This window comes from Aedes albopictus, chromosome 1 (genome assembly GCF_035046485.1).
Source record: "Aedes albopictus strain Foshan chromosome 1, AalbF5, whole genome shotgun sequence".
In the NCBI taxonomy this organism is placed as follows: domain Eukaryota; kingdom Metazoa; phylum Arthropoda; class Insecta; order Diptera; family Culicidae; genus Aedes; species Aedes albopictus.
Window position 1 is genome coordinate 181,422,367 of NC_085136.1, and position 25,250 is coordinate 181,447,616.

The window sequence follows — 25,250 nt, forward strand, 5'->3', positions numbered from 1 at the left end:
ATCTCCTTCAGGCAATCAATGTGAAATCATATCAGGAATTCTACGAAAAGTTGCTTCATGAATCCTTCTAGAATTCTTCTAGGAACTCCACCTGAAATTTTGTTTTAGAATTGCACCAGCAGAAGTTTCTTCATGAATTCCACCATAAATGTATTCAAGATATCCTCGAAGAATTCCTCCGGGAACTCCACCAAGGAATGCTCTCGGAGTTCCACCAGGAATCCCTCTAGGGATACCACCAGCAGTTCCATCATTAATTCTACTAGCAATTCCGCTAGGAGATTTTCCAGAAGTTCTACCAAGAGTTCGTCAACGAGCTCCACTAAATTTTTTCCAAGAATTTCCATTTTTAATTCCACCAGGATGTCCACCTGAAATTCCTCTAGGATTTCTACCAGAAATTCCCTAAAAATTCCTTCAGGAATTTTTCTTGGATGCACTAGATATTCCTCCATAAATTTCTTCAAGATTCCCTCAATGAAACCAACCAAAGTTTCTCAGGAATTCCACCAGAATTCCCCCTAGAACTTTCTCCAGGATTCCCTCTAGGTATTCCCCAGGAATTGCTTCAGGAATTTAACCATTCATACCTTCAAGAATTGCACCAGGAAATCCATAAGGAATTCCTCCAAGAATTTTACCAAAACTTCCGCCAATAATTATACCAGGAGTTCCTCCAAAAATTCCACTAGGAGATCCTCCAGGAAATTCACCCGTTTCTCTAGGAGAAGCACACAAGGAGCTCCTCCAGGAATTCCAACAGGAGTTTCTCCAGGAATTTCATTAGGAAGTCCTCCACGAAATTCTTGCAGAACATCTACATGGAAAGGAATTTCAACAGGATTCCACCAGAAATGCTTTCCGAAATTCGAGCAGAAATTTCTCCAGAAAACTCAGCAGAAATTCTTCCAGAAATTCTACCTTGTATTCCTCCAGGAAATCCATCAGACGTTCTTCCAAGAATTCCACCTAGAATTCCGTCAGGAATTTAACCAGAATTTATTTAATGAATTCCTGCAAAAGTCTCTCTTGTAATTCCTCCAGGACCACCACATATGCACAGAAAACCAGTAAAATCTGTTCCTTGGAGCAGTTATTGGAAATACAATCTTCAAAAAAAATCTTGAGAAATTTCTACAGAACTTATGGAACTGGTAAAAGTTTTGGAGGAACCCTTAGTGAAAATCCGGTAGGTATTCCAGGTGGAATCCCTGGTGAAGAAATACTTATACGAACTCCTTGTAAAATTCCTGGAAGAATTCCTAGTAGAATTCCCAATAGAATTCCTAGCAGAATTCCTAGTAGAATACTTCGGTGTATTCTTGGTGGAATTTCTGGAATAATTCGTAGTATAATATCTGGAGTAATTCTAGTGGTGAAGTTCTCGTAGACGAAAACCTGAAGAAATTCTTGGTAAAATTCCCGGAGGAAATTCTGAGCGAATTTCTAGAGGATTTCATTTAGGAATCTCTGGGGGAAGTCACGGAAGAACTCCTGGTGCAATTCGTGTAGCAGTTCTCCAAAGAATTCCCAGCGGAATTCCTGATGGAATTCCTAGAGGGACTACTTGTGGAATTCTTGAAGGAATTCTTGGAGAAATTCCTGGAAGATATACTGAAGAATTTTTTGGTGGATTTCAAAAAGGACTTCATTGAGGAACGCCTGGTAGAATTCCCAGATGAATTCCTGTTGGACACCCAACAAACATTGTTGCTGTATTACAGATGAATAAACCGCTCTTAAGATTAATTTCAAAAATTTTGGCTGACTAAGCTGTTTTTCAGCTATCATTGTTTGTTGGGTATCCAGGTGGATTCCAAAGAGAAATTCCTTAAAAAAAATCCAAGTGGAGCTCGTGGAGTAACTTTAGGTGGAATATCTGGAGGAACTTCGGGCGGCATTCCTGGTGATATCTCTGGTGAGGTTTATGGTGCATTTCCAGATGGAAATGCTGGTAAAATATCCAGAGGAATTCCGAGTGGAATGCCTGGTAGAATTTCTGGAAAAATTCGTAGTAGAATACCTAGTGGAATACTTAGAGGGATTCATGGTAGAATTGCTAGAGGAAACCTGGTGGAAATCCTGGTGAAATTCCTGGAGGAATTCCTATTAGAATACCTGGTGGAATTCCTGGATGAATTCCTTGAAGAATTCGTAGTGAAATACCTGGAGAAATTCCTTGTGGTGAAATTCTCGGAGGAATTTCTGGTAGAATTTCTGCAGGAATTCCTGGTAGAATTATTGAAATTACACGTATAAGAATACACGGAGGAATTCCTAGAGGGATTTCTATTGGAGTCACTAAAGGTATTCCTGGTGGTATTCCTATAGAGGTTCCTTGTGGAAATCCTGGTAAAATTCCTGGAGGAATTCCGGGTGCAATTTCAGATGAAAATTCTGGTGAAATTTCTGGATGAATTCTGGCTGAAATTCTTGGTGGAAATCCTGGAAGAATTCGGGGAGTAATTCCAGGTTGAAATCCCGGTAAAGTTTCTTGAGGAATTCCGAGTGGAATACCTCATGGAATTCCTGGTGAAATTCTTGGAGGAATTCCTGGAGGAATTCATGGTAGAATTCCCGAAAGAGTTTGTATCTTGAGGAATTCTTAGTGGAATTCCTAAAGGGATTCCTAGTGGAATTTCTGTAGGAATTAATGGAGAGATTTCTGAAGGAGTTTTAAGAAAAACTTCCGCTGGAGGAGTTGCTGGTGGAATTCCTAGTAGAATTCCTTAAAGAATCGTGGAAGAATTCCTGATGGAATTCCTGGAGAAACTCCTGATGAAATTCCAGGAGACACTCCTGATAAAAATCGTTTAGAGATTCCTGGTGGAAGGAGTCTCTGAAGGAATTCCCGCAGGGATCCTTGAAGAAATTCCTCAAGGAGGAGCGGAATTCTCAAAGAAATCACAGGAGGAGTTCCTAAAAGCATCCCAGAAGGAATTCCCGGAAGAATTTCAGCTGTAATTCCAGCAAGAATCCCAGAAGAAATTTTTGAAGTAATATAAAGAAGAGTTCCTGAAAGAATGCCTGGAGGAAATCTCAAAGGAATGCCTGTAGGACAAATTAAAATCCTTTTAGCTGCTAAGAAGACTGAAAGAGCCGAAAACTTTCCATAAATCAGCAATCATAGTCGAAAGCATCCACGAAATTTCTTATGCAATTTCTGCTGGAATTCCTAGAGGAATTTCTGAAAGAATACCTGGTGAATACTTTTTTTTTTTATCTGTATTTACGAGATTTTTAGCCCTAGGCTAGTTCATCTCGGGACCCACGCTTTACTTCCCTTCCGAAGGAAGAACTCACATTTTGCGAGTTTGTCGGGAGTGGGATTCGATCCCAGGTCCTCGGCGTGATAGTCAAGTGTTCTAACCATCACACCAGGTCCGCTCCAGGGTGAATACTTGGTGAATACCTGGTGGTTGTAATTCTTAACGAATTTCCAGTGAAATTTCTATTGGAAATCCTAGAGGAATTCATAGAGTTACTCTTGAAAGAATTCTTAAAGAAGCTTTTTCTAGAATTATCGGAAGAATTCATGGTGGAATTCTAAGAGGAGTTTTAGCTAAAATCTCAGGTGGAATTCCTGGAGGAATTCTTGGTGGAATTCCTAAAGCAAATCCTGGTGAAATTCCTAGTAGATTGTAGAAACTTGGGAAATTGAAATGAAAAAAAAAATAACAATAAACTGTTAAAACTGATTTAAATTGAATTTTCAATAATTCACGAAAAGAATTATCCACTAACAGGCAGAATTCAGCAACATATGATTTGGGTTGACTATTAAGCTGATTATCTCTCATGCATCTCATAAAAATCGGGTATGGAATTGACTGGGCGGAGCTATTTCGATTCGGTCATCGGCCTATAAATATGGTACCATTTTCATAGCATGATTCATTCAATCAACGAACGTCGACACGCTCGCATCCCGCAGTGCAACCAAGGAAGCAGTCATCGGTCATAAAACCGACAGCGTCGCAGCGCAGTGGCTCATCCACTCCACCATCGTCGAGACAAGCGCGTGGGGAGGCAGTTTATTGTTATTTTTTTTTCATTTCAATATCCCAAGTTTCTACAGTAGATCTCCTTAAAAAAACTCTAGTTGATATCACGGAGAACTTTCTGATGGCACTCCTCGAGAAACTCCTGAAGAGACTACGAGTTGACAATTTTTGAGGAATTCTAGGCGGAGTTCTTGGAGAAATTTCTAGAGGCATTCCTAGAGAATTTTCACCTAGAGAAACTAGTGGATTTCCTGTTCAACCTACTGGAATAGTTATTGTAGAAATTTCTTATGCAGTTCCTGGTGGAATTTGTTGTGGAATTCCTGGAGGAATTTCTGGAAGAATTCCTGGTGAAATATCTGGTGGTTGGAATTCCTGCAGTTTTCATTCCCTCCAGAAATCCTTTGAAGAACAAATCAAAGAATATTTGGTAGAATAAATGGAGGTAAAGAACCATTTCTGGTGGAATTCATGATGTAATTTTGGCTGGAATTAATCGTGGAAATCCTGCTGAAATTTGTGGAGGAATTCCTGGTGAAGTCCTCGGTGAAATTTCTGGTGGAATTCCAGTAAAAAATCCAAGAGAAATTTTTGGAAGAACTACTGGTTGAATTTTTGAAGGAATTTCTGATGAAAAGCTTAAGAGAATTCCTGGGAGATCTGGCAAAATGCATGGAGGAATTGCTGGTGGAATTCCTAGAAGGGTTCGTGGTGGAATTCAGATAGACGTCTGGTGGAATTCCTGGAGGAACTCAATCATTAATATCATTATCATTAATGGAAAAATTTCTTATGCAATTCCTGCTGGAATTCCTGGAGGAATTTCTGGAAGAATTCCTGGTGAATACCTGGTGGTTGTAATTCTTAACGAAAACCTGGTGAAATTTCTTGAGGAATTTCTATTGTAAATCCTGGTGGGATTCATAGAGTTACTCCTGGGAGAATTCTTAGAGAAGCTTTTTCTAGAATTATCGGAAGAATTCATGGTGGAATTCTTAGTGGAATGTTAGGTAAAATCCCAGGTGGAATTCCTGGAGGAACTTCTGGTGGAATTTCTGGAGGAATTCTTGGTGGAATTCCTGAAGCAAATTCTGGTGAAATTCCTAGTAGATCTCCTTAAAGAATTTCTAGTGGATATCGCGGATGACTTCCTGATGGAATTCCTCGAGAAACTCCAAGTGGCATACCTGAAGACACTACTGACTGACAATTTTGTAAATTCCTGATGGAGTTTTTGGAGGAATTCCTAGAGGCATTCCTAGAGGCATTCCCAGAGAAACTTCACCTAGAGAAACTAGTGATTTCCTGGTACAGTTATTGTAGAAATTTCTTATGCAGTTCCTGGTGGAATTCCTGGAGGAATTTCTAGAAGAATTCCTGGTGAAATTCCTGGTGGTTGGAATTCCTGCAGTTTTAATTCCCATGAGAAATCTTTTGGAGAAATTATCAAAGAATCTTTAGAGAAATTGTGGGATTAATTGTCCGGGGAACTTCTGCTGGAAAATTCTTTGGAGGAATCCATGGATAATCGTTGAAGAATTTTATAAAGAAATGTTTGGAGAAATTACTGTAAGAATCCAAGAAAGAATCGTTGCAGGAACTCTAGGAAGAAAGTTTGGAGGAGTCCTTGGAGATTTTTTGATAGAAATCTTTAGATGATTTCGTGTAGGGACCCTCGAAAGAATTCATGGAGTAATCCTTGGAGAAATTAATACTGGAATCCTTTCATAAATTACTGAAAGATTCCTTAGGAGGAATCCTTGAAACAAATTCCTTAGAACGACGCCGGAAAGACTTATTGAAAAAAAATCTGGTGAAATCTCCGGGAAAATCTTTTGAGAGGAATTCATAGTAAAATTTCTGGAGAAATTTTATGAGGAATCTCTGGGATGCTTTTTTGAGGAACGCCTAAAAATGTTTTGGATAGTTTTCTGGAAAAATTCTTGGGCGAATTCGTGGAGGAATCTATGGAGGAATTCCCGAAAGAATCGTGGAAAGAATGCTTGATAGATTTTCTGTAGGAATTTTGATGAATCGTTGACGAAATTTCTAGATGAATTTGAAAAACTGTTATCATTCTGCAGAGCAAAAGTTTCTAAAACCAGATTCTATCTCAAATCATTAGTTCTAAGCTCCAACTTTGCACTTTTTAGAATAGCGTGTCCCAGATTTTTATTTATTTTTTTTTTACCGAAACCCTATCTCTTGAACTCTTATTCTCTACCAGAATTTATTTAATTTCCCCCGAAACTACGTGACTCCCTTCAGTGACTTCAAGATTCCTTCTGCAATTTTACCCCTCCCACTTTCTCGGAATCATCAGTTTATGCCTCTTCCCGTTCTATCAAAACCTCTATTTTTCACCGATAATAATCAACCTGCACCTGGAATCACTAGTCCACTTCCCTAATCATCACGAAGAGCCTCTCAGGATCACGGTAATCACACCAAATCATTCAACATCAACATGAATCAGCGGACAGCGTCGTTCTTGTCATTCATAAGCGCTACGCTGTTGCTATTGGACGACTGATCATGTGTGCTGTGCGCGCCGTGGCGCGATGCAAAACAAGACGCCAGCTCCAGTGACACAGTGGGGTTAAGTGAGCTTTCATCTGTGGCATTTACTGAGGCAAATTTTTGATCCGAAATAGGGTGTTCAAATCGAAATTGTAAGAAAACGACAAGATTTAGGAGTTTGACATCAAAGAACGAAATGTTAAGCGAGTCAAGGCGCACAAGTTTCTCTAAGAGAAAAATTTAGTTTACCACGCATTTTTCAAAGTTAATAAGCAAAAACTTGTCAAAAAAAGCTAACTTTTAACTTGTTTGCCCTACAAAATTTACTAAATTACGGAAACCAACAGGTTCAAAGACGTTATTAGATAGAAAATTTAATTATCTTTCCAATGCAATCGAAAGAACTTCGATAAGTTGAATCATTTTGAAGTTACAGCCAGTTTAGGGTGGGCATAGTCAAAAACATTAAAAGTTCAATAACTCCGGAACGGTTGAGATTTGACCATATGCGTAGAACAATTTTTTTCTTAAATATATATACAGGGTGTTTGGTTCCGGGTTTTGGATATTTTCAGGGCTGATAGGTCTTGATGAGAGATGAAAAAGTTCCCATGGAACATAGGGTCGGAAATCACTGCTAAGTGAGTTAATCACATTTTAAGTTTTTAATTTTTGGTTATCTTTGAAGTCCTATATCTACTAAACTATCAATCGTACAAACTTTCTCAGCGCACGAATTGAAAGCTAATTACTTCTACTTTCTTAGTCTCTTGGACGTAAACTTTGTAAAAATAGTTAAAAAGGCCTTAAATTGAAAAATAATGCAAAATTGGTCGAAAAAATCGGCAATTTTTTGGACATTTTTGATGATTTCAATATGAAAATAAAGCTTTTGTTGAAAAAGTTCTTCTACAAAACATGCACGAACTTGTTCCCTAAAAATGTTTCTTTGACACCAAAACTCTATCTTTTGTAGTTAAGCCAAAAAATGTTTTTGAAAATAACGTTCCAAATTGCATTGACTTCATGCCAAAACAATGGTCATCACCCTATCCGTCGTGCGTTCGTGTGCTGTTGCTCCACGGTATGAGGACGACTACTGCTGGTGGCTTAGCTGCTGGTGATGTCATCGCATACAGAAAACGAGCTCGCTCTTTGTCGCGTCACATCTCCGCCTGTGGAATCATTCGAGGCGGAGTTTGGATTTGCGCATACTAAGTGCGACGTGCAGTTAACTTGTTTTTCGACGGAGCGAAAGGAAAGCGCCGACGAAAGTGTATTTACAAGAGCAACCATTTAAATCCTTCGCACTCGTAGCTCTGCTGCGGTGCTGTTCAGATGGGGGGGTCTGTGCGTGCGGCAATTTAGAGCATGCACTTTTGATGCATTTAATTTTTTTTGTATGATGTGATGGGATAATGATTCTTCTTATTTCTTGCATTACATTCCCACTAGGACAGAGCCTGTTTCTCAGCTCAGTTGTAAAACATACAGCAATAAATTCCTTTGGAACCAATCATGGGGGGTCCTTGGGAAATGATACCTTTGGGGATCTAATCAACAAGTTGGCCATTTTAGGAGATATTGGGGAATTTTAAGGAACATTGGGGATTTTTAGGAGATATTGGGTAGGGTAAAGGGAACATAGGAATCATGGCGGTCCTCGGGAAATGATACCTTTGGGGAATCTAATCAACAAGTTGGACATATTAGAAGAAGTTGAGGATTCTTAAGGGACATTGGGGATTTTTAGACGATATTGGGGCGGGTAAAGGGAACTTAGGAATCATGGGGGTCCACGGGAAATGATACCTTTGGGGAATCTAAGCAACAAGTTGGACATTTTAGGAGAAGTTGGGGATTCTTATGGGACATTGGGGATCTTTAGGCGATATTGGGGCGGGTAAAGGGAACTTAGGAATCATGGGGGTCCACGGGAAATGATACCTTTGGGGATCTAATCAACAAGTTGGCCATTTTAGGAGATATTGGGGATTTTTACGAGATATTGGGTAGGGTAAAGGGAACTTAGGAATCATGGGGGTCCACGGGAAATGATACCTTTGGGGAATCTAAACAACAAGTTGGCCATTTTAGGAGATATTGGGGATTTTTAAGGAGAATTGGGGATTTTTAGGCGATATTGGGGCGGATAAAGGGGACTTAGGAATCATGGGGTCCTTGGGAAATGATACCTTTGTGGAATCTAAACAACAAGTTGGACATTTTAGGAGATATTGGGGATTTTTAGGGAACATTGGGGATTTTTGAGAAATATTGGGGCGGGTAATGGGAACTTAGGAATCATGGCGGTCCTCGGGAAATGATACCTTTGAGGAATCTAATCGACAAGTTGGCCATTTTAGGAGAAGTTGGGGATTTTTAAGGAACATTGGGGATTTTTAGGAGATATTGGGTAGGGTAAAGGGAACTTAGGAATCATGGCGGTCCTCGGGAAATGATACCTTTGGGGAATCTAATCAACAAGTTGGACATATTAGGAGAAGTTGGGGATTCTTAAGGGACATTGGGGAACTTTAGGCGATATTGGGGCGGGTAATGGGAACTTAGGAATCATGGGGGTTCTTGGGAAATGATACCTTTGGGGATCTAATCAACAAGTTGGCAATTTTAGGAGATATTGGGGATTTTTAAGGAACATTGGGGATTTTTAGGAGATATTGGGTAGGGTAAAGGGAACATAGGAATCATGGCGGTCCTCGGGAAATGATACCTTTGAGGAATCTAATCGACAAGTTGGCCATTTTAGGAGAAGTTGGGGATTTTTAAGGAACATTGGGGATTTTTAGGAGATATTGGGTAGGGTAAAGGGAACTTAGGAATCATGGCGGTCCTCGGGAAATGGTACCTTTGGGGAATCTAATCAACAAGTTGGCCATTTTAGGAGATATTGGGGATTTTCAAGGAACATTGGGGATTTTTAGGAGATATTGGGTAGGGTAAAGGGAACTTAGGAATCATGGGGGTCCTTGGGAAATGATACCTTTGGGGATCTAATCAACAAGTTGGCCATTTTAGGAGATATTGGGGATTTTTAAGGAACATTGGGGATTTTTAGGAGATATTGGGTAGGGTAAAGAAAACTTAGGAATCATGGGGTCCTTGAGAAATGATACCTTTGGGGAATCTAATCAACAAGTTGGCCATTTTAGGAGATATTGGGGATTTTTAAGGAACATTGGGGATTTTTACGAGATATTGGGTACTGTAGTGTATAGATGTTGAATAATGAAAAATTCATAAAATATGAGATAAAACAATTTTTGATTTTGGAGCATTTGTTTAATCGGGATGCGCATCGCCGAAGCCTATCATGAACTGCTCGCGCGTCGTTGGCCGCCGCTTCTTCGGCCGCAGCTTCTTCGGCCGCCGCTTCTTCGGCCTCCGCTTCGTCGCCCACCACGCCGCCTGTTCGATAATGATTGATGATTTACATACACATGCAAGGGCCTTGCAACGATGTGCGAATGAAACATTACGATTGTGTTGGTGTGACGGGGAGTGCAAAAGGAATTTGCCAAGATAGGTCTTCGCTAGAAATCTGCGAGTCAGTTTATTGACGAATTTTGGGACGGATACACGTCTCTATCGGGGACTTACTTTTTTATCGGATTTCGCGATTTTCTTGTTTCGGTAGGGTCAGTTTACGACATGGCGTAGCCGGTAGTTATTTAAGTTGTTGGTACTCTACGCGATAAAAATTCTAGAGCGAGCAGGACTCTGAGGATTTTTTTTTCGGTGGATTTTTTTTAGAAAAGAAAGTAGAGCGAGCAGGTCTCTACGCAACATTAAACCAGAGCGAGCAGGTCTCTGAGGTATTTTTTTTTTCAGTGAAAATATTCTAAAAAAAAAAAAATAGTAGAGCGAGCAGGACTCTACGTAATGATAAAACCAGAGCGAGCAGGACTCTGATGCATTTTTTTTTTTGGTTAAAATTTTTGTAAAAAAAAGGTAGAGCGAGCAGGACTCTACATAACTATTAAACCAGAGCGAGCAGGTCTCTGAGGTATTTTTTTTTCAGTGAGAACATTCTTGAAAAAAATAGTAGAGCGAGCAGGACTCTACGTTACGATAAAACCAGAGCGATCAGATATTTTTTACAGAACGAAATTTAAAAATTTACTATTTAGAGAAATTTACAAAATTACAAGTGCTGAATAATGATAACTGAGAAACTATTGCAGTACACAATTATTATTATTATTTCTTTATTATAGAGATTTTCAGCCCTAGGCTGGTTCATCTCTTTGTGCAGTACACAAGTTTTGACTTGATACCTGACAATGGAGCAAAACGTATTTGAAATGTGAAGTTTCGTGAGTTTGGAAAATAACCTCAACTCTTAAATTTAAATGAAAGTCACGGCTATTGACTGGAGATTTGTAAAAATGTTCAAATAAAAAAAACATAGGTTATGATAAGTATTGAGAAGTTCGGGAAAGAGCTGATTAAGGTTTAAAAAAAAATGAAACGTCTTGTCTGATTTATACTGTCTTGAAGTAGAATTGGATTTGGATCGAAGTAAGTTTACATTGAAATTGGATTGTATTAGAATTGGATTCGGATTGAAATTGAATATATTTGAATTTTATTTGGATCAAATTAGGAATGGATTTGTAATTGGATGGCATTAAGATTGGATTTCGATTCAATTTCTTTGGGATTGTAATTTTATTGGATAACATTTTCAATTAGATTGAAATTGAGTTTTGATGGGTATGTAAACGAAGTTACTTGTGGATTTGAATTTTATTTGGTTTGGAATAAATATTGATTGGATTATGCTCAAACACGATTTAGGTTTGATTGAATCTGGATTTGAAATGCAGCTGGATTGGGTTTGTGTTTAGTATTGATTGTATTAAGCTGAAGAATGGATTTAGATGTTTAATTGTATAGGATTTTAATCAGATCAAAATAAACTTTTGATATGATGTAGATTAAATGAAGAAGTGGATTTTGATTGGATTTGGATTAAATTTAGATTTCACTTGAATTTGAGTTGGATTTTGATTGGATTTGGATAAGTTTGATATTATATTTTGATTTGAAGTGATTTTGATTGAATTACAAAGGAATTATGATTGGATTTCAAATGGAGATAGTTGTGGATTTAAATTGGATTGTTTTTTTTTTGCATTTGATTTGGAATGTGGCTGAGTTCGATTTGAACTGATTGAAATTGGAAATGGTTTGTGTTTGGAAACGCTTTGGATTGGATTCAGGATTTAAATTGGATTGAGATAGGAGATTGGATTTAGAAGGAATTTGAAATGAATTTGGATTGGATTTGGATTGAATTTGGATTTTGATAGGAATGAAATTGGATTTGGATTGGATTAGGATTGAATTTGAATTGGATTTTGATTAGATTGGATGTAAATAGAATATTATTTGGTTTTTGATTGTTTTAAATTGGATTGCATTTGGATTGAATTCAGGATTTTAATTGGATTGAGATTGGAGATTGGATTTAGAAGGGATTTGAAATAAATTTGGATTGGATTTTGATTGGATTGGATTTTATTTGGATTGTGATTGGGTTTGGATTGCATTTGGATTGGATTTGAATTTGATTTGTAATGGATTTTGAATAGATTGGATATGGATTGGATTGGAAATTTGGAATTGGATTGACGTTTATTTGGGATTTGAATGTTCTTAAATTGGATTTGAATTGGAATTGGATTTGGATTGGATATGGATTGAATTTGGATTGGATTGGATGTGGATTAGTTTTGGATTGGATTTGGATTGGATTTGGATTGAATTTGGATTGGATTTGGATTGGATTTAGATTGGATTTGGATTGGATTTGCATTGGATTTGCATTGGATTTGCATTGGATTTGGATTGGATTTGGATTTGCATTGGATTTGATTTGGATTTGGATTGGATTTGAAATGAATTTGGATAGAATTGGGATAGAAGTTGGATAGAATTCGGATTGAATTTTGACTGAATTGGATATGGACTGGTTTGGAATTGGATTGGCTTTTATTTGGGATTTGATAGTTTTTAAATTGGATTTGGATTGGATTAGATTTGGATTGGATTGGATTTTGATTGGATTTGAATTGAATTTGGATAGAATTTGGGTTTGGATTGGATTTGGATTTGGATTTGAATTGAAATGATTGGATTCGGATTGGATTTTGATTGCATATGATATGGACTGGTTTGGAATTGCATTGGCTTTTATTTGGGATTTGATAGTTCCTAAATTGGATTTGGATTGGATTTTGGATTAGATTTGGATTGGATTTGGATTGGATTTGGATTGGATTTGCATTGGATTTGCGTTGGATTTGCATTGGATTTGGATTGGATTTGGATTGGATTTGGATTTGCATTGGATTTGATTTGGATTTGGATCGGATTTGAAATGAATTTGGATAGAATTGGGATAGAAGTTGGATAGAATTCGGATTGAATTTTGACTGAATTGGATATGGACTGGTTTGGAATTGGATTGGCTTTTATTTGGGATTTGATAGTTTTTAAATTGGATTTGGATTGGATTAGATTTGGATTGGATTGGATTTTGATTGGATTTGAATTGAATTTGGATAGAATTTGGGATTGGATTGGATTTGGATTGGATTTGGATTTGGATTTGAATTGAAATGATTGGATTCGGATTGGATTTTGATTGCATTTGATATGGACTGGTTTGGAATTGCATTGGCTTTTATTTGGGATTTGATAGTTCCTAAATTGGATTTGGATTGGATTTTGGATTAGATTTGGATTGGATTTGGATTGGATTTGGATTGGATTTGAATTGGAATGGATTGGATTTGGTTTTGGGTTGGATTTGGATTGGATTTGGATTTGGATTGGATTTGGATTGGATTTGGATTGGATTTGTATTGGATTTGGATTGGATTTGTATTGGATTTGGATTGGATTTGGATTGGATTTGGATTGGATTTGGATTGGATTTGGATTGGATTTGGATTGGATTTGGATTGGATTTGGATTGGATTTGGATTGGATTTGGATTGGATTTGGATTGGATTTGGATTGGATTTGGATTGGATTTGGATTGGATTTGGATTGGATTTGGATTGGATTTGGATTGGATTCGGATTGGATTTGGATTGGATTTGGATTGGATTTGGATTGGATTTGGATTGGATTTGCATTGGATTTGCGTTGGATTTGCATTGGATTTGCATTGGATTTGATTTGGATTTGGATTGGATTTGAAATGAATTTGGATAGAATTGGGATAGAAGTTGGATAGAATTCGGATTGAATTTTGATTGAATTGGATATGGACTGGTTTGGAATTGGATTGGCTTTTATTTGGGATTTGATAGTTTTTAAATTGGATTTGGATTGGATTAGATTGGGATTGGATTGGATTTTGATTGGATTTGAATTGAATTTGGATAGAATTTGGGTTTGGATTGGATTTGGATTTGGATTGGATTTGGATTTGGATTTGAATTGATATGATTGGATTCGGATTGGATTTTGATTGGACTGGTTTGGAATTGCATTGGCTTTTATTTGGGATTTGATAGTTCTTAAATTGGATTTGGATTGGATTGGATTTGGATTGGATTTTGGATTAGATTTGGATTGAATTTGGATTGGATTTGGATTGGATTTGAATTGGATTTGGATTGGATTTGGATTTGGGTTGGATTTGGATTGTATTTGGATTGGATTTGGATTGGATTTGGATTGGATTTGGATTGGATTTGGATTGGATTTGGATTTGGATTGGATTTGGATTGGATTTGGATTGGATTTGGATTGGATTTGGATTGGATTTGGATTGGATTTGGATTGGATTTGGATTGGATTAGGATTGGATTTGGATTGGATTTGGATTGGATTTGGACTGGATTTGGATTGGATTTGGATTGGATTTGGATTGGATTTGGATTGGATTTGGATTGGATTTGGATTGGATTTGGATTGGATTTGGATTGGATTTGGATTGGATTTGGATTGGATTTGGATTGGATTTGGATTGGATTTGGATTGGATTTGGATTGGATTTGGATTGGATTTGGATTGGATTTGGATTGGATTTGGATTGGATTTGGATTGGATTTGGATTGGATTTGGATTGGATTTGGATTGGATTTGGATTGGATTTGGATTGGATTTGGATTGGATTTGGATTGGATTTGGATTGGATTTGGATTGGATTTGGATTGGATTTGGATTGGATTTGGATTGGATTTGGATTGGATTTGGATTGGATTTGGATTGGATTTGGATTGGATTTGGATTGGATTTGGATTGGATTTGGATTGGATTTGGATTGGATTTGGAGTGGATTTGGATTGGATTTGGATTGGATTTGGATTGGAGATGTGGTTTCAAATTGGTTTGTTTTTTCTTTTAATTTGATTTGGAGTGTAGCTGAGTTGGATTTGAATTGTTTTTGGATTGGATGTGCATTGTATTTGAATTGGATTTAGATAAGATTCAGGATTTAATGGATTGAAATTGGAGATTGGATTCATAGGTTTTTTTAATTGAATTTGGATTGGATTGGGATTGAATTTTTAATTGGATTTTGATTCAATTTGGATTGGATATGGATTCAATTTTTATTGGAATAGTATTTAATTTGGATTTAATTTTTATTGGATTTGGATGAAATTGTTATAAGTTTGAGATTATATTTGAATTTGAAGGGATTTTGATTAGATATTTTCAATATGATTGGATTTTATATTGGATTTTTAATGCAGTTGGATGTGGATTTAAATGAGATTTTTTTCATTTGATTTGGAGTGAAGCTTAGTTGGAATTTGGGTTTGTTTTGGATTGGATTGAGGATTTGAATTGGACTGGTATTGGATTGTGTGAAGACTTAGCTTGATGCATCACAAAAATAAAAATACAAAACAAAAAATACGCTGATTTGACTTGAATAGTATTGGAATTCGATTTGATATTAATTGAATTAAGAATGTGTTTGAATTTTATTTTAATGAAGTTTGGACTGTGGATGTTTTATAATTGGATTTATTTTGGATTGGATTTGGAGCGATTTTAGAGTGGATTCAGATTGTGTTCAAATTTGATTTGAGATTAATCTACGTAAGATTTGGATTGGATAAAGATTGGATTGTATTTTGTTTGTTAGTGTTTAAATTTAATTTGGTTGAGTTAGGATTGAATTTGGTTTGGATGTGAATAGAATTCGGTTTTGATTTGTATTGGTGTATTTGTATTTAATTTGTATTTAATTGATGGATTGAATTAGGATTTTATTTGGATAAGTGTTGGATAGGATTGAATTTGGATGATGGTCGAGCAAGGCAGAGCTAGGCTGCGAATGAGTGACTGAACATGTTCCACAGTCGTGGTAACTGTTAGTCATCCCATTCTGCCACACGCTTTGTCTTGGCCCGTTTCGGTCTAGGCAACGATCGGGCCTAGCAGGTAGCAGTTCAATAGGCTCTGCGTACAATCGCCTCTCGATCGCCGGTCAGCTGTTATTTGTACATAATTAAATTAGATTGAAATATACCGCCGCGAAGACAAGAGGTCTTTTCGTTTATTTCGGCAATAAATTATCTGTTCTGTTCGCGTAATAAAGTGTCGTTTTTTCTAAGTTATCGCGAATCTTTTAAAGTGTCCGAAAACCGTAAGTGATACGCGCGAACATTTGGTCCTTCGAGCCGGATTCCGATCTCGGCGAAGGTTTTCGGACAGCGCCGCGAGTGACTAGGACAATTTGTGCCACGGATCGTGATGGACGATTGCACTATTGTGAATTGGCGGTGACTATTGTGAACAGTGTCACCATTGAAAACCCGATTCGCGCCATAGTGAAGAAGATTATGCGCCGTCGGTAGTGCGTAAACAGTGAAAATAATTGGAGACCACCGGAGCAGATAGTGGCCATCTCCTGCGACGGCGAGAACCCCAGAGGCGGAATCGGAACACCGGATCGGATTGTGGACATTCCCCGGCAAGGAACTGGGACAACGACGACGAATTGCACCGAGGACGTTTGCAGGCAGAACGCAGAAACAGGGAGTAGAGTGCATGAATTTGTGGTGTGGCGTAAATTGCATGAAACGCCATTCTAAGCTCTGTGGCTGTTGCTAATAAATGATTGATTGCATGTGATGTGAGTCCATCTTTATTTAAGTGCAGTAGCCCTGGTGTCCGCCCAAAAAGGTCTTGTTTGGTCTCGGTTTCGCTGGAATTTGTTGGCCTGTTGATTCCTCCAAGGTTGGTTCCCCTGCTGCTGTCGTTATTTTGGGTTGTAAGTCTGTCAACCGGGTCGCGTTGGGTGGTTCGTCGAGTTGATCGTAGTGCTTCGAAATTGTGCAAGTGCAGTGCAGTGGTGTGCATTTTTGACTGTGCAGTGGAGTGACGTGATACTTTGTTTGATTGAGCTGCCCATCTCGATCGTTAGTGCGAGTATAATTAGTGTCCAATTATGCCTGACCTCCGAACGCTTAACAAGCAGGAGCACCAGCTGCGGAAATCGCTGGAAGGAATCCAGCAGTTTATCAGTGGTTTCCAAACGAAGCGAGATGCGGGACAAGTGAGCGTTAGACTGGAAGCGTTGGACAAACTTTTCAATCAGTTCCTCGAGATCCGAATGCAAATCGAGCTGCTTTTGGAGGATGCGATTGAGGATGGCGATGGCGACGAAGAAGCGCTCGTTGAGCAGAATGACAAGGTGCGGCAGGATTTCGAAAACGTGTACTACGCGCTGAAGTCAGAACTGCAGACCTTCCTATCGATTGGATCCAGCGCGCTGAAGAACTCCACGCTTCAAGCACCGGATGCGCAATCAGGAACCCAGTTTGCGAAGGTGAAACTTCCCGAGATAAGGCTGCCGTCGTTCACCGGAAAGATCCACGAATGGGTGCCGTATCGTGACAGCTTCCGGAGTCTCATACATGATAGTACTCTCCTCACGGAAGTGGACAAGTTCACCTATTTGAGGTCTTCGTTGTCCGGTGATGCGCTGCAGGAAATAAACTGCATTGATTTGTCTGCAGCCAACTACGCGGTGGCCTGGAAGGCGTTGGAGAGCCGATACGAAAACAAGAAGTTGATCGTCAAGGCGCACCTCGATGCACTTTTCGCCGTGGAGGCACTCAAGAAGGAAAGCTATGAGGAGCTCAACCGGTTGATCAGCGCGTTCGAGAAGAACCTGCAGATGCTGGAGAAGATCGGCGAAAAACCTTCGGATTGGAGCACGATTCTTGCCTATATGGTTAGTTCCAGATTGGACATGGCTACCCTACGCCACTGGGAAACCCACCATAACAGCAAGAAAGTTGCACAGTATCCCGCTGTGATGGACTTTCTGAAGAGTCACTGCTCCGTTCTACAGTCGATCGCTCCATCAAGGCCTACGGTTCCCATTCAGCAACGACAATCTCGTCCAGCGGTGTGCAACACATCTTTCAAGTCCGCTCTGAAGTGTCATTTCTGCTGCGAGCCACGACACTCTGTATTCCAGTGCGCAAGATTCCAGCGGATGAGCGTGCCGGAGAGGATTGAGGCTGCAAACAGGAACAAGCTCTGCCGGAATTGTTTGTATCCTGGACATTGGGCCAGAACCTGCGAGAAGGGAACGTGTCATCAGTGCCATCAGAAGCATCACACACTGCTGCACTCTGACGCACCCAGATCCTCCGTTCCACCCACGCAGTCAAGACCGTCGACAGTCAATCCACAACCTAGACAGCCACAATCCAAGCCGCCAACACCGAACCAACAGACACGGACTGCTAACACTGCAAACACACCAGACTCACACACTCAACCAGCCACAGAACACGCCACCACAAGCCAAACACATGTAGCTCTCCCAATTACACCGACACAAACCATCATTCTCTCGACCGCACTAGTCAGCATTCAAGACCGCTACGGCAACCCCGTGGTAGCACGAGCTCTACTCGACTCGTGTTCGCAGCATTGTCTCATGACAAGAGGTTTCGCTAGCAAGCTAAAGCTAGACGAAACGCCAGTCTACCTGTCGATTCAAGGCATTGGATCGTCGCAAGCAGTGTCGACAAAGCTGATTACCGCTGTAGTAGGTCCAAGGTCGCCGAACATATCGTCGTTCGTCGAAGAAATGTCATTTCACGTCTTGCCGAAGTTGACTGTGTCACTGCCGACAGCAAGCTTCTGCATCGCAACGTGGAATCTTCCGAATCCCTCGCTGCTAGCGGATCCCAAGTTCTTTGAGATGGGACCGATAGACATCATCATCGGAGCAGAATACTACATGGAGCTGCTCAAAAACGAACGGCGGAGGGCAACAGACGACGGCCCGACTCTACAAGACACCGTGTTCGGATGGATTGTTTCCGGTCCTGTTCCCGAGGGTCCGACTGCTGCAACGTACTCCCTAACCCACGTTTGTTCGACGGCGGAGATCCAGGATCAACTTTCCCGGTTCTGGGAAGTAGAGACTTGCCAGTCAACCAGCACGCTGTCAGTCGAAGAATCGGCCTGCGAGGAGTTTTTCGACAAAACGACATTTCGGGACGAAGAAGGGAGATACGTAGTCACTCTGCCGAAGAAGGAGCGGATGATCCAGCAGCTAGGCGACTCCAGATCTACAGCAATCAAGCGCTTTTTGGGAGTAGAACGGCGGCTCGCGATGAATCCAGAACTGAAGAAGCAGTACGCGGAGTTCATGCGCGAATATCTGGACATGGGCCACATGAAGGAGGTTTCCGAGGATGATGCGAGCGCGTTGTCGTATTACTTGCCTCATCACGCTGTTCTGAAGCCAGACAGCACGACTACGAAGCTGCGTGTCGTTTTCGATGCCTCCTGCAAGACTTCCAGTGGGATTTCGCTGAACGATGCTCTAATGGTGGGACCCGTTGTGCAGGACATGATCGTGGACATCACACTCCGGTTCCGTACGCACCGATTCGCCCTCGTAGGAGACGTAGCTGAAATGTACCGCATGGTGCTGATGAATGCAGTCGATCAGCAGCTGCAAAGGATCGTTTGGAGAGACAGCGCTTCAGAGCCGATCCGTACTTTCGCTCTCACGACAGTCACCTACGGTACAGCGTCCGCTCCATACCTCGCAACGAAGTGTCTGCAGCGCCTGGCAGATGAAGGGGAAAGGTCGCATCCTGCAGCGGCAAAGGTCCTTAGAAAGGACTTCTACGTCGATGATATGCTGTCCGGCGTAGACGACATCGAAGAAGGGAAGACACTAGTTGGTCAGATGGTAGAACTCCTGCAGTCTGCCGGATTCTCCTTGCGAAAGTGGAATTCTAACAGCAAAGAGTTGCTGTCAGCGGTGCCGGAGGGTTTGAGAGATGAGCGCTCGATTCTGGAGCAAGATTCGTCTACCGCCGCCGTGAAAACGTTAGGCTTGACATGGGAGCCTAGCACGGACTGCTTTCGATTCAGTTCGCCAGCTTGGAATGAGGCCGCGGAGATTACGAAGCGTTGCGTCTTGTCTGATGCGTCTCGACTGTTTGACCCGTTAGGACTGGTAGGTCCGGTAATCATCCAGGCGAAGATCTTCCTTCAAGATCTCTGGAAGCACGATTGCGAGTGGGATGAACCGCTTAGCTCGCAGCTTCAAGAGCAGTGGCGTGAGTACAGGCGAAATCTAGCAGGCCTAGACGGGATTGCAGTTCCCCGATGGGTTGGAACGAGCCGTAGCACCGAAACGGTTGAGCTGCACGGATTCTGCGACGCGTCGAACAAGGCATACGGCGCATGCGTGTACGTGCGTACCGTGACAGCAGATGGGAACGTGTCAGTTCACCTGCTGACCTCCAAATCTCGGGTGGCTCCGCTCGAGAATTTGAAGAAAAATAAGAAGTCGCTGTCAACACCCCGCCTAGAGTTGTCCTCGGCACTTCTCCTTGCCCACCTATACGAGAAAGTCGCTAGAAACATCAACGTCGTCACCAAGTGCCACTTCTGGACAGACTCGACGATCGTCGTCTGCTGGCTTTCATCGTCACCTGCGAGATGGAAGCAGTTTGTGGCAAATCGTGTCTCCGAAATCCAGCACATTACGAAGGGAAGTGTTTGGAAGCACGTCGCCGGTGAGGATAACCCGGCGGACATTATTTCACGAGGAATGAGTCCAGCACAGCTTCAATACGAGTCTCGATGGTTTCACGGACCGAAATGGTTGATGTTGGACAACCAGTACTGGCCCACTTCGGCACAGATCGACGAGGGCAGTCTCGACCAGGCAGAATTAGAGGAGAAAGCGATTGTCGCGGCCCTCCCCGCTGTTTCCCCTAGTGAGATCTTCGGACTTCGTTCGTCGCTGGTGGATCTAGTTCGGCTGACCGTTCACATTCGACGGTTCAAGTGGAATTCGTCGCCGGCAAATCGGTCCTGTCGGAAAGTAGGCTGCATCACGTCCCAGGAGTACGACGACGCAGTCAAGGAGCTGGTGAAGCTATCGCAGCGGGAAAGCTTTCCACAGGAATTCGCAGACATAGCTCGACACGGACAGGTGCAGGATTCCTCTAGAATATCGAACCTTAATCCCCAATTAGTTGAAGGCGTATTGTGCGTTGGCGGCCGGCTGAAGAACGCGGATGTTCCGGATGGCAGGAAGCATCCGTACATACTCGACCATCGGCATCCCTTCACGAAAATCGTCGTTGTCTATTACCACCGCAAATACTTCCACGCTGGTCAACAGCAGATCGTCACGGCAGTCCGAGAGCGATTCTGGCCAACGAGCGCCAGGAATCTCGCAAGGCAGGTTGTCCATGAATGCGTGCAGTGCTTTCGTGCGAAACCAAAAATCCAGGAGCAACTGATGGCCGATCTACCCCCCGAGCGAGTACGGCCTTGTTTCCCGTTCCAGAAAGTCGGCATCGATTACTGCGGTCCGTTCCACGTGGTGTACCCGCAGCGTCGAGCCCGACCGATCAAATGCTTCGTAGCAGTGTACGTGTGCCTAGTTACCAAAGCTGTACATTTGGAGCTGGCGGCTGATCTGTCGACGCAGGCATTCCTCGCAACGTTGCATCGTTTCACTGCGCGTCGTGGCAAACCATCGCTGATAATGTGCGACAACGGGACGAACTTCGTCGGCGCTCGACGAAAGCTGGATGAGCTAGCCCAGCTGTTCGCAAGTCAGCAGTTCACGGATGCAGTGCTACGACAGACGATAGAGGACAGGATCGAGTTCCGGTTCATTCCAGCCCGCTCACCGAACTTCGGAGGACTGTGGGAATCAGCGGTGAAGTCGTTCAAAACCCTGTTCAAGCGAACGATTGGCACCCGCAGCCTGGAATACGACAGGATGCAAACGGTGCTGGCGCAGACAGAGGCAATCCCGAATTCAAGACCGCTGACCCCGATCAGCAACGATCCGGACGACTTTGAGGCCCTCACCCCTGGACACTTCTTGATCCAGCGGCCGCTGACGGCCATTCCGGGACCCGAGCTTGGTGGAGTTCCGGAGAACAGACTTTCGGCTTGGGAAAGAATTACGGAGTTCACCCAGAGGTTGTGGAAGAAATGGTCGGAGCAGTATTTGTCCAACCTCCACAATCGGACGAAATGGACGAGGCAGAGAGACAACATAGCTGTTGGCACTATGGTTGTTTTGAAAGAGGAGAATTTGCCACCCTTGAAGTGGCAGTTGGCACGGGTGACCGAGGTTCACCCTGGGTCTGACGGGAACATCAGAGTTGTTACCGTGCGGACCAAAGATGGCAGTTACCAGCGACCGATCTCCAAGATCTGCGTGCTGCCAATCCGAGACAACTTTCCATCTGGTGACGGGGAGAACTAGGACTCCTCCAACGGCGGAGGTTGAAAGACCTCCGCAAACCCAGTTAAGTTATGTAATTGTTAAACTTTCGAAAAAGTAACCTCCTCATTTTTCCTCAGACATGCCTCCCTGCCATTTGGTGCAGCCAAACTTTCGACACTCAAGTCAAATTTGAGTTGTCTTCCGTCCATTTTCGTCAAAATTGAGGTAATATGTGTCGTGTACGTTGGTGGTTGTTGCATGTGCATCATTGCATCCCGTCCAGTTTGTCTCGCCAGTCTAGCTAAAGTCTAGCTAGAAGTCTGGTAGTATTTCGTTTGTCCTGAAACTAAAGTCCCAAAACGTTTGATGTTCCGAGGTACGTCTACCGTTGCAATTGGAGGAAGAAGTGCGCAATTCCACCTCCCGGGTTCCCGTCACGATTTCCCACGGGTATGGCCAATCTGTGAAGATCGTCCGGCATCAAGGATCCGTTAAAATTGCCATAGACAGCCAGAGAGCATCAACGTCATCGAGAACAGGACCTTCAGAATCTACCATCATTCGTCAGAGGGACCGTCGGCGCCACACGGGCGTCCAACGGAGGCCTGAGGGCCTCCGTCCAGGCAAGTCATTGTTATATTCATCATTACATTTCAAAAAGCACCCTCTCATCTTATTTAGAGACCACCATCGTCACCCGAGGCACAGATTGCCTCAACATTCGTCCAAAGCCCAAGAAGAGTCAGAAGTCACAATCGAAGTCCGTCAAGTCAAGCACATCGTCATCCGTTGAAGCGGCGCTCAAGTCGTCCAAGTCTGTCCAAGAAGTCCATCAGAATCGTCATCAGTCGTCCAGGAAGTCATCGTTGAAGTAGCCAGAATCATCGTCACGCCACCAGTCGTCCAAGGTCGAAGTCGCTGCAATGCACCGAGGCCCGAAACATTAATCAACGTCAGGAAAATACAGTCCACACTTCAATGGAGCACATCGGTAGTCAACACGTCCTGGCAGACACCTACTCACCGTATCGAACGGTCTGCAGTGCAGAAATTTGTCTGCCAGGTAAGTTGTTCCGGTTTTACAAATTTTACTACACGATACTACATCATCAATTTCCCATCCAACCGAGGCACACCGAGAACAACAACATCGAGCAACAACAACCCTATGAAGAGCAATTGGCAGTCGACAGCCCGTCGGTGCCAAGTATATAGGCCAAGGTCATTCCGTTAGCTCATCGTCGTCGTCGTCAGTAGCAGCAGCAGTCTAGTACATAAGCGAAATTGAATTTGTTTACATGCAATTACTACCTAAGCGAATTTCAAAAACAAGCAATAGTTAGAGTAGGACAAGGAGTAAGAGGTGTTGAAATTGTTTGTATTTCAAGGCGGCCGGCTTATGGTCGAGCAAGGCAGAGCTAGGCTGCGAATGAGTGACTGAACATGTTCCACAGTCGTGGTAACTGTTAGTCATCCCATTCTGCCACACGCTTTGTCTTGGCCCGTTTCGGTCTAGGCAACGATCGGGCCTAGCAGGTAGCAGTTCAATAGGCTCTGCGTACGATCGCCTCTCGATCGCCGGTCAGCTGTTATTTGTACATAATTAAATTAGATTGAAATATACCGCCGCGAAGACAAGAGGTCTTTTCGTTTATTTCGGCAATAAATTATCTGTTCTGTTCGCGTAATAAAGTGTCGTTTTTTCTAAGTTATCGCGAATCTTTTAAAGTGTCCGAAAACCGTAAGTGATACGCGCGAACAGATGATTTAATGGGATTTAGATTTGAGTAAATCTGATTCAGATATGAAGTGGATTTTGATTAAATACGAAACTGATGGATTAGACTACACTTAAGTTATATTTCAACTGAATTTTGTTTAAACATGAACTTGATTTTAATTTTATTTGAAATGGAATTCCACAAAAGGTTGATTAGGTTATGATTGCATTGGATTTCCGTTGTATCTGGGTTGAGATTTGAAACTTAAAAGCATATAATATATCTGTAGTTCTCTATTTCTGCTCAAAACAAAATTTAATTGAATTAAAGAAGTCAAAGAAGTTTTATGATTTGCACTTTTTTTTTATAAATCTTTGATGACTTCTTATAAAATTTTCTTAAGATTTGCGGTAGTTTCAAGAGTAGAGAAGAAAGCGAATGTAGTGTATAGATGTTGAATAATGAAAAATTCATAAAATATGAGATAAAACAAGTTTTGATTTTGGAGCATTTGTTTAATCGGGATGCGCATCGCCGAAGCCTATCATGAACTGCTCGCGCGTCGTTGGCCGCCGCTTCTTCGGCCTCCGCTTCGTCGGCCACCACGCCGCCTGTTCGATAATGATTGATGATTTACATACACATGCAAGGGCCTTGCAACGATGTGCGAATGAAACATTACGATTGTGTTGGTGTGACGGGGAGTGCAAAAGGAATTTGCCAAGATAGGTCTTCGCTAGAAATCTGCGAGTCAGTTTATTGACGAATTTTGGGACGGATACACGTCTCTATCGGGGACTTACTTTTTTATCGGATTTCGCGATTTTCTTGTTTCGGTAGGGTCAGTTTACGACAGGTACGGTAAAGGGAACATAGGAATCATGGCGGTCCTCGGGAAATGATACCTTTGGGGAATCTAATCAACAAGTTGGACATATTAGAAGAAGTTGAGGATTCCTAAGGGACATTGGGGATTTTTAGGCGATATTGGGGCGGGTAAAGGGAACTTAGGAATCATGGGGGTCCTTGGGAAATGATACCTTTGGGGAATCTAATCAACGAGTTGGCCGTTTTAGGAGATATTGGGGATTTTTAAGGAACATTGGGGATTTTTACGAGATATTGGGTAGGGTAAAGGGATCTTAGGAATAATGGCGGTCCTCGGGAAATGATACCTTTGGGGAATCTACTCAACAAGTTGGACATTTTGAAAGACGTTGGGGAATTTTAGGCGATATTGGGGAGGGTAAAGGGGACTCAGGAATC

At 41.9% G+C, this 25,250-nt stretch overlaps 1 protein-coding gene across 1 annotated transcript; it reads left to right on the top strand.

The window, feature by feature from the left end:
* The first annotated feature begins 16,971 nt into the window (after window positions 1-16,971).
* Window positions 16,972-22,302, top strand: LOC134290114 (uncharacterized). The gene has a single exon (XM_062857152.1). The coding sequence runs from the start codon at window positions 16,972-16,974 to the stop codon at window positions 22,300-22,302; it is 5,331 nt and encodes a 1,776-aa protein (XP_062713136.1).
* The last annotated feature ends 2,948 nt before the right edge of the window (window positions 22,303-25,250 follow it).

Coding starts and splice junctions, on each gene's coding strand:
- LOC134290114 (XM_062857152.1), top strand. CDS start 16,972: ATGCCTGACCTCCGAACGCTTAACAAGCAGGAGCACCAGCTGCGGAAA.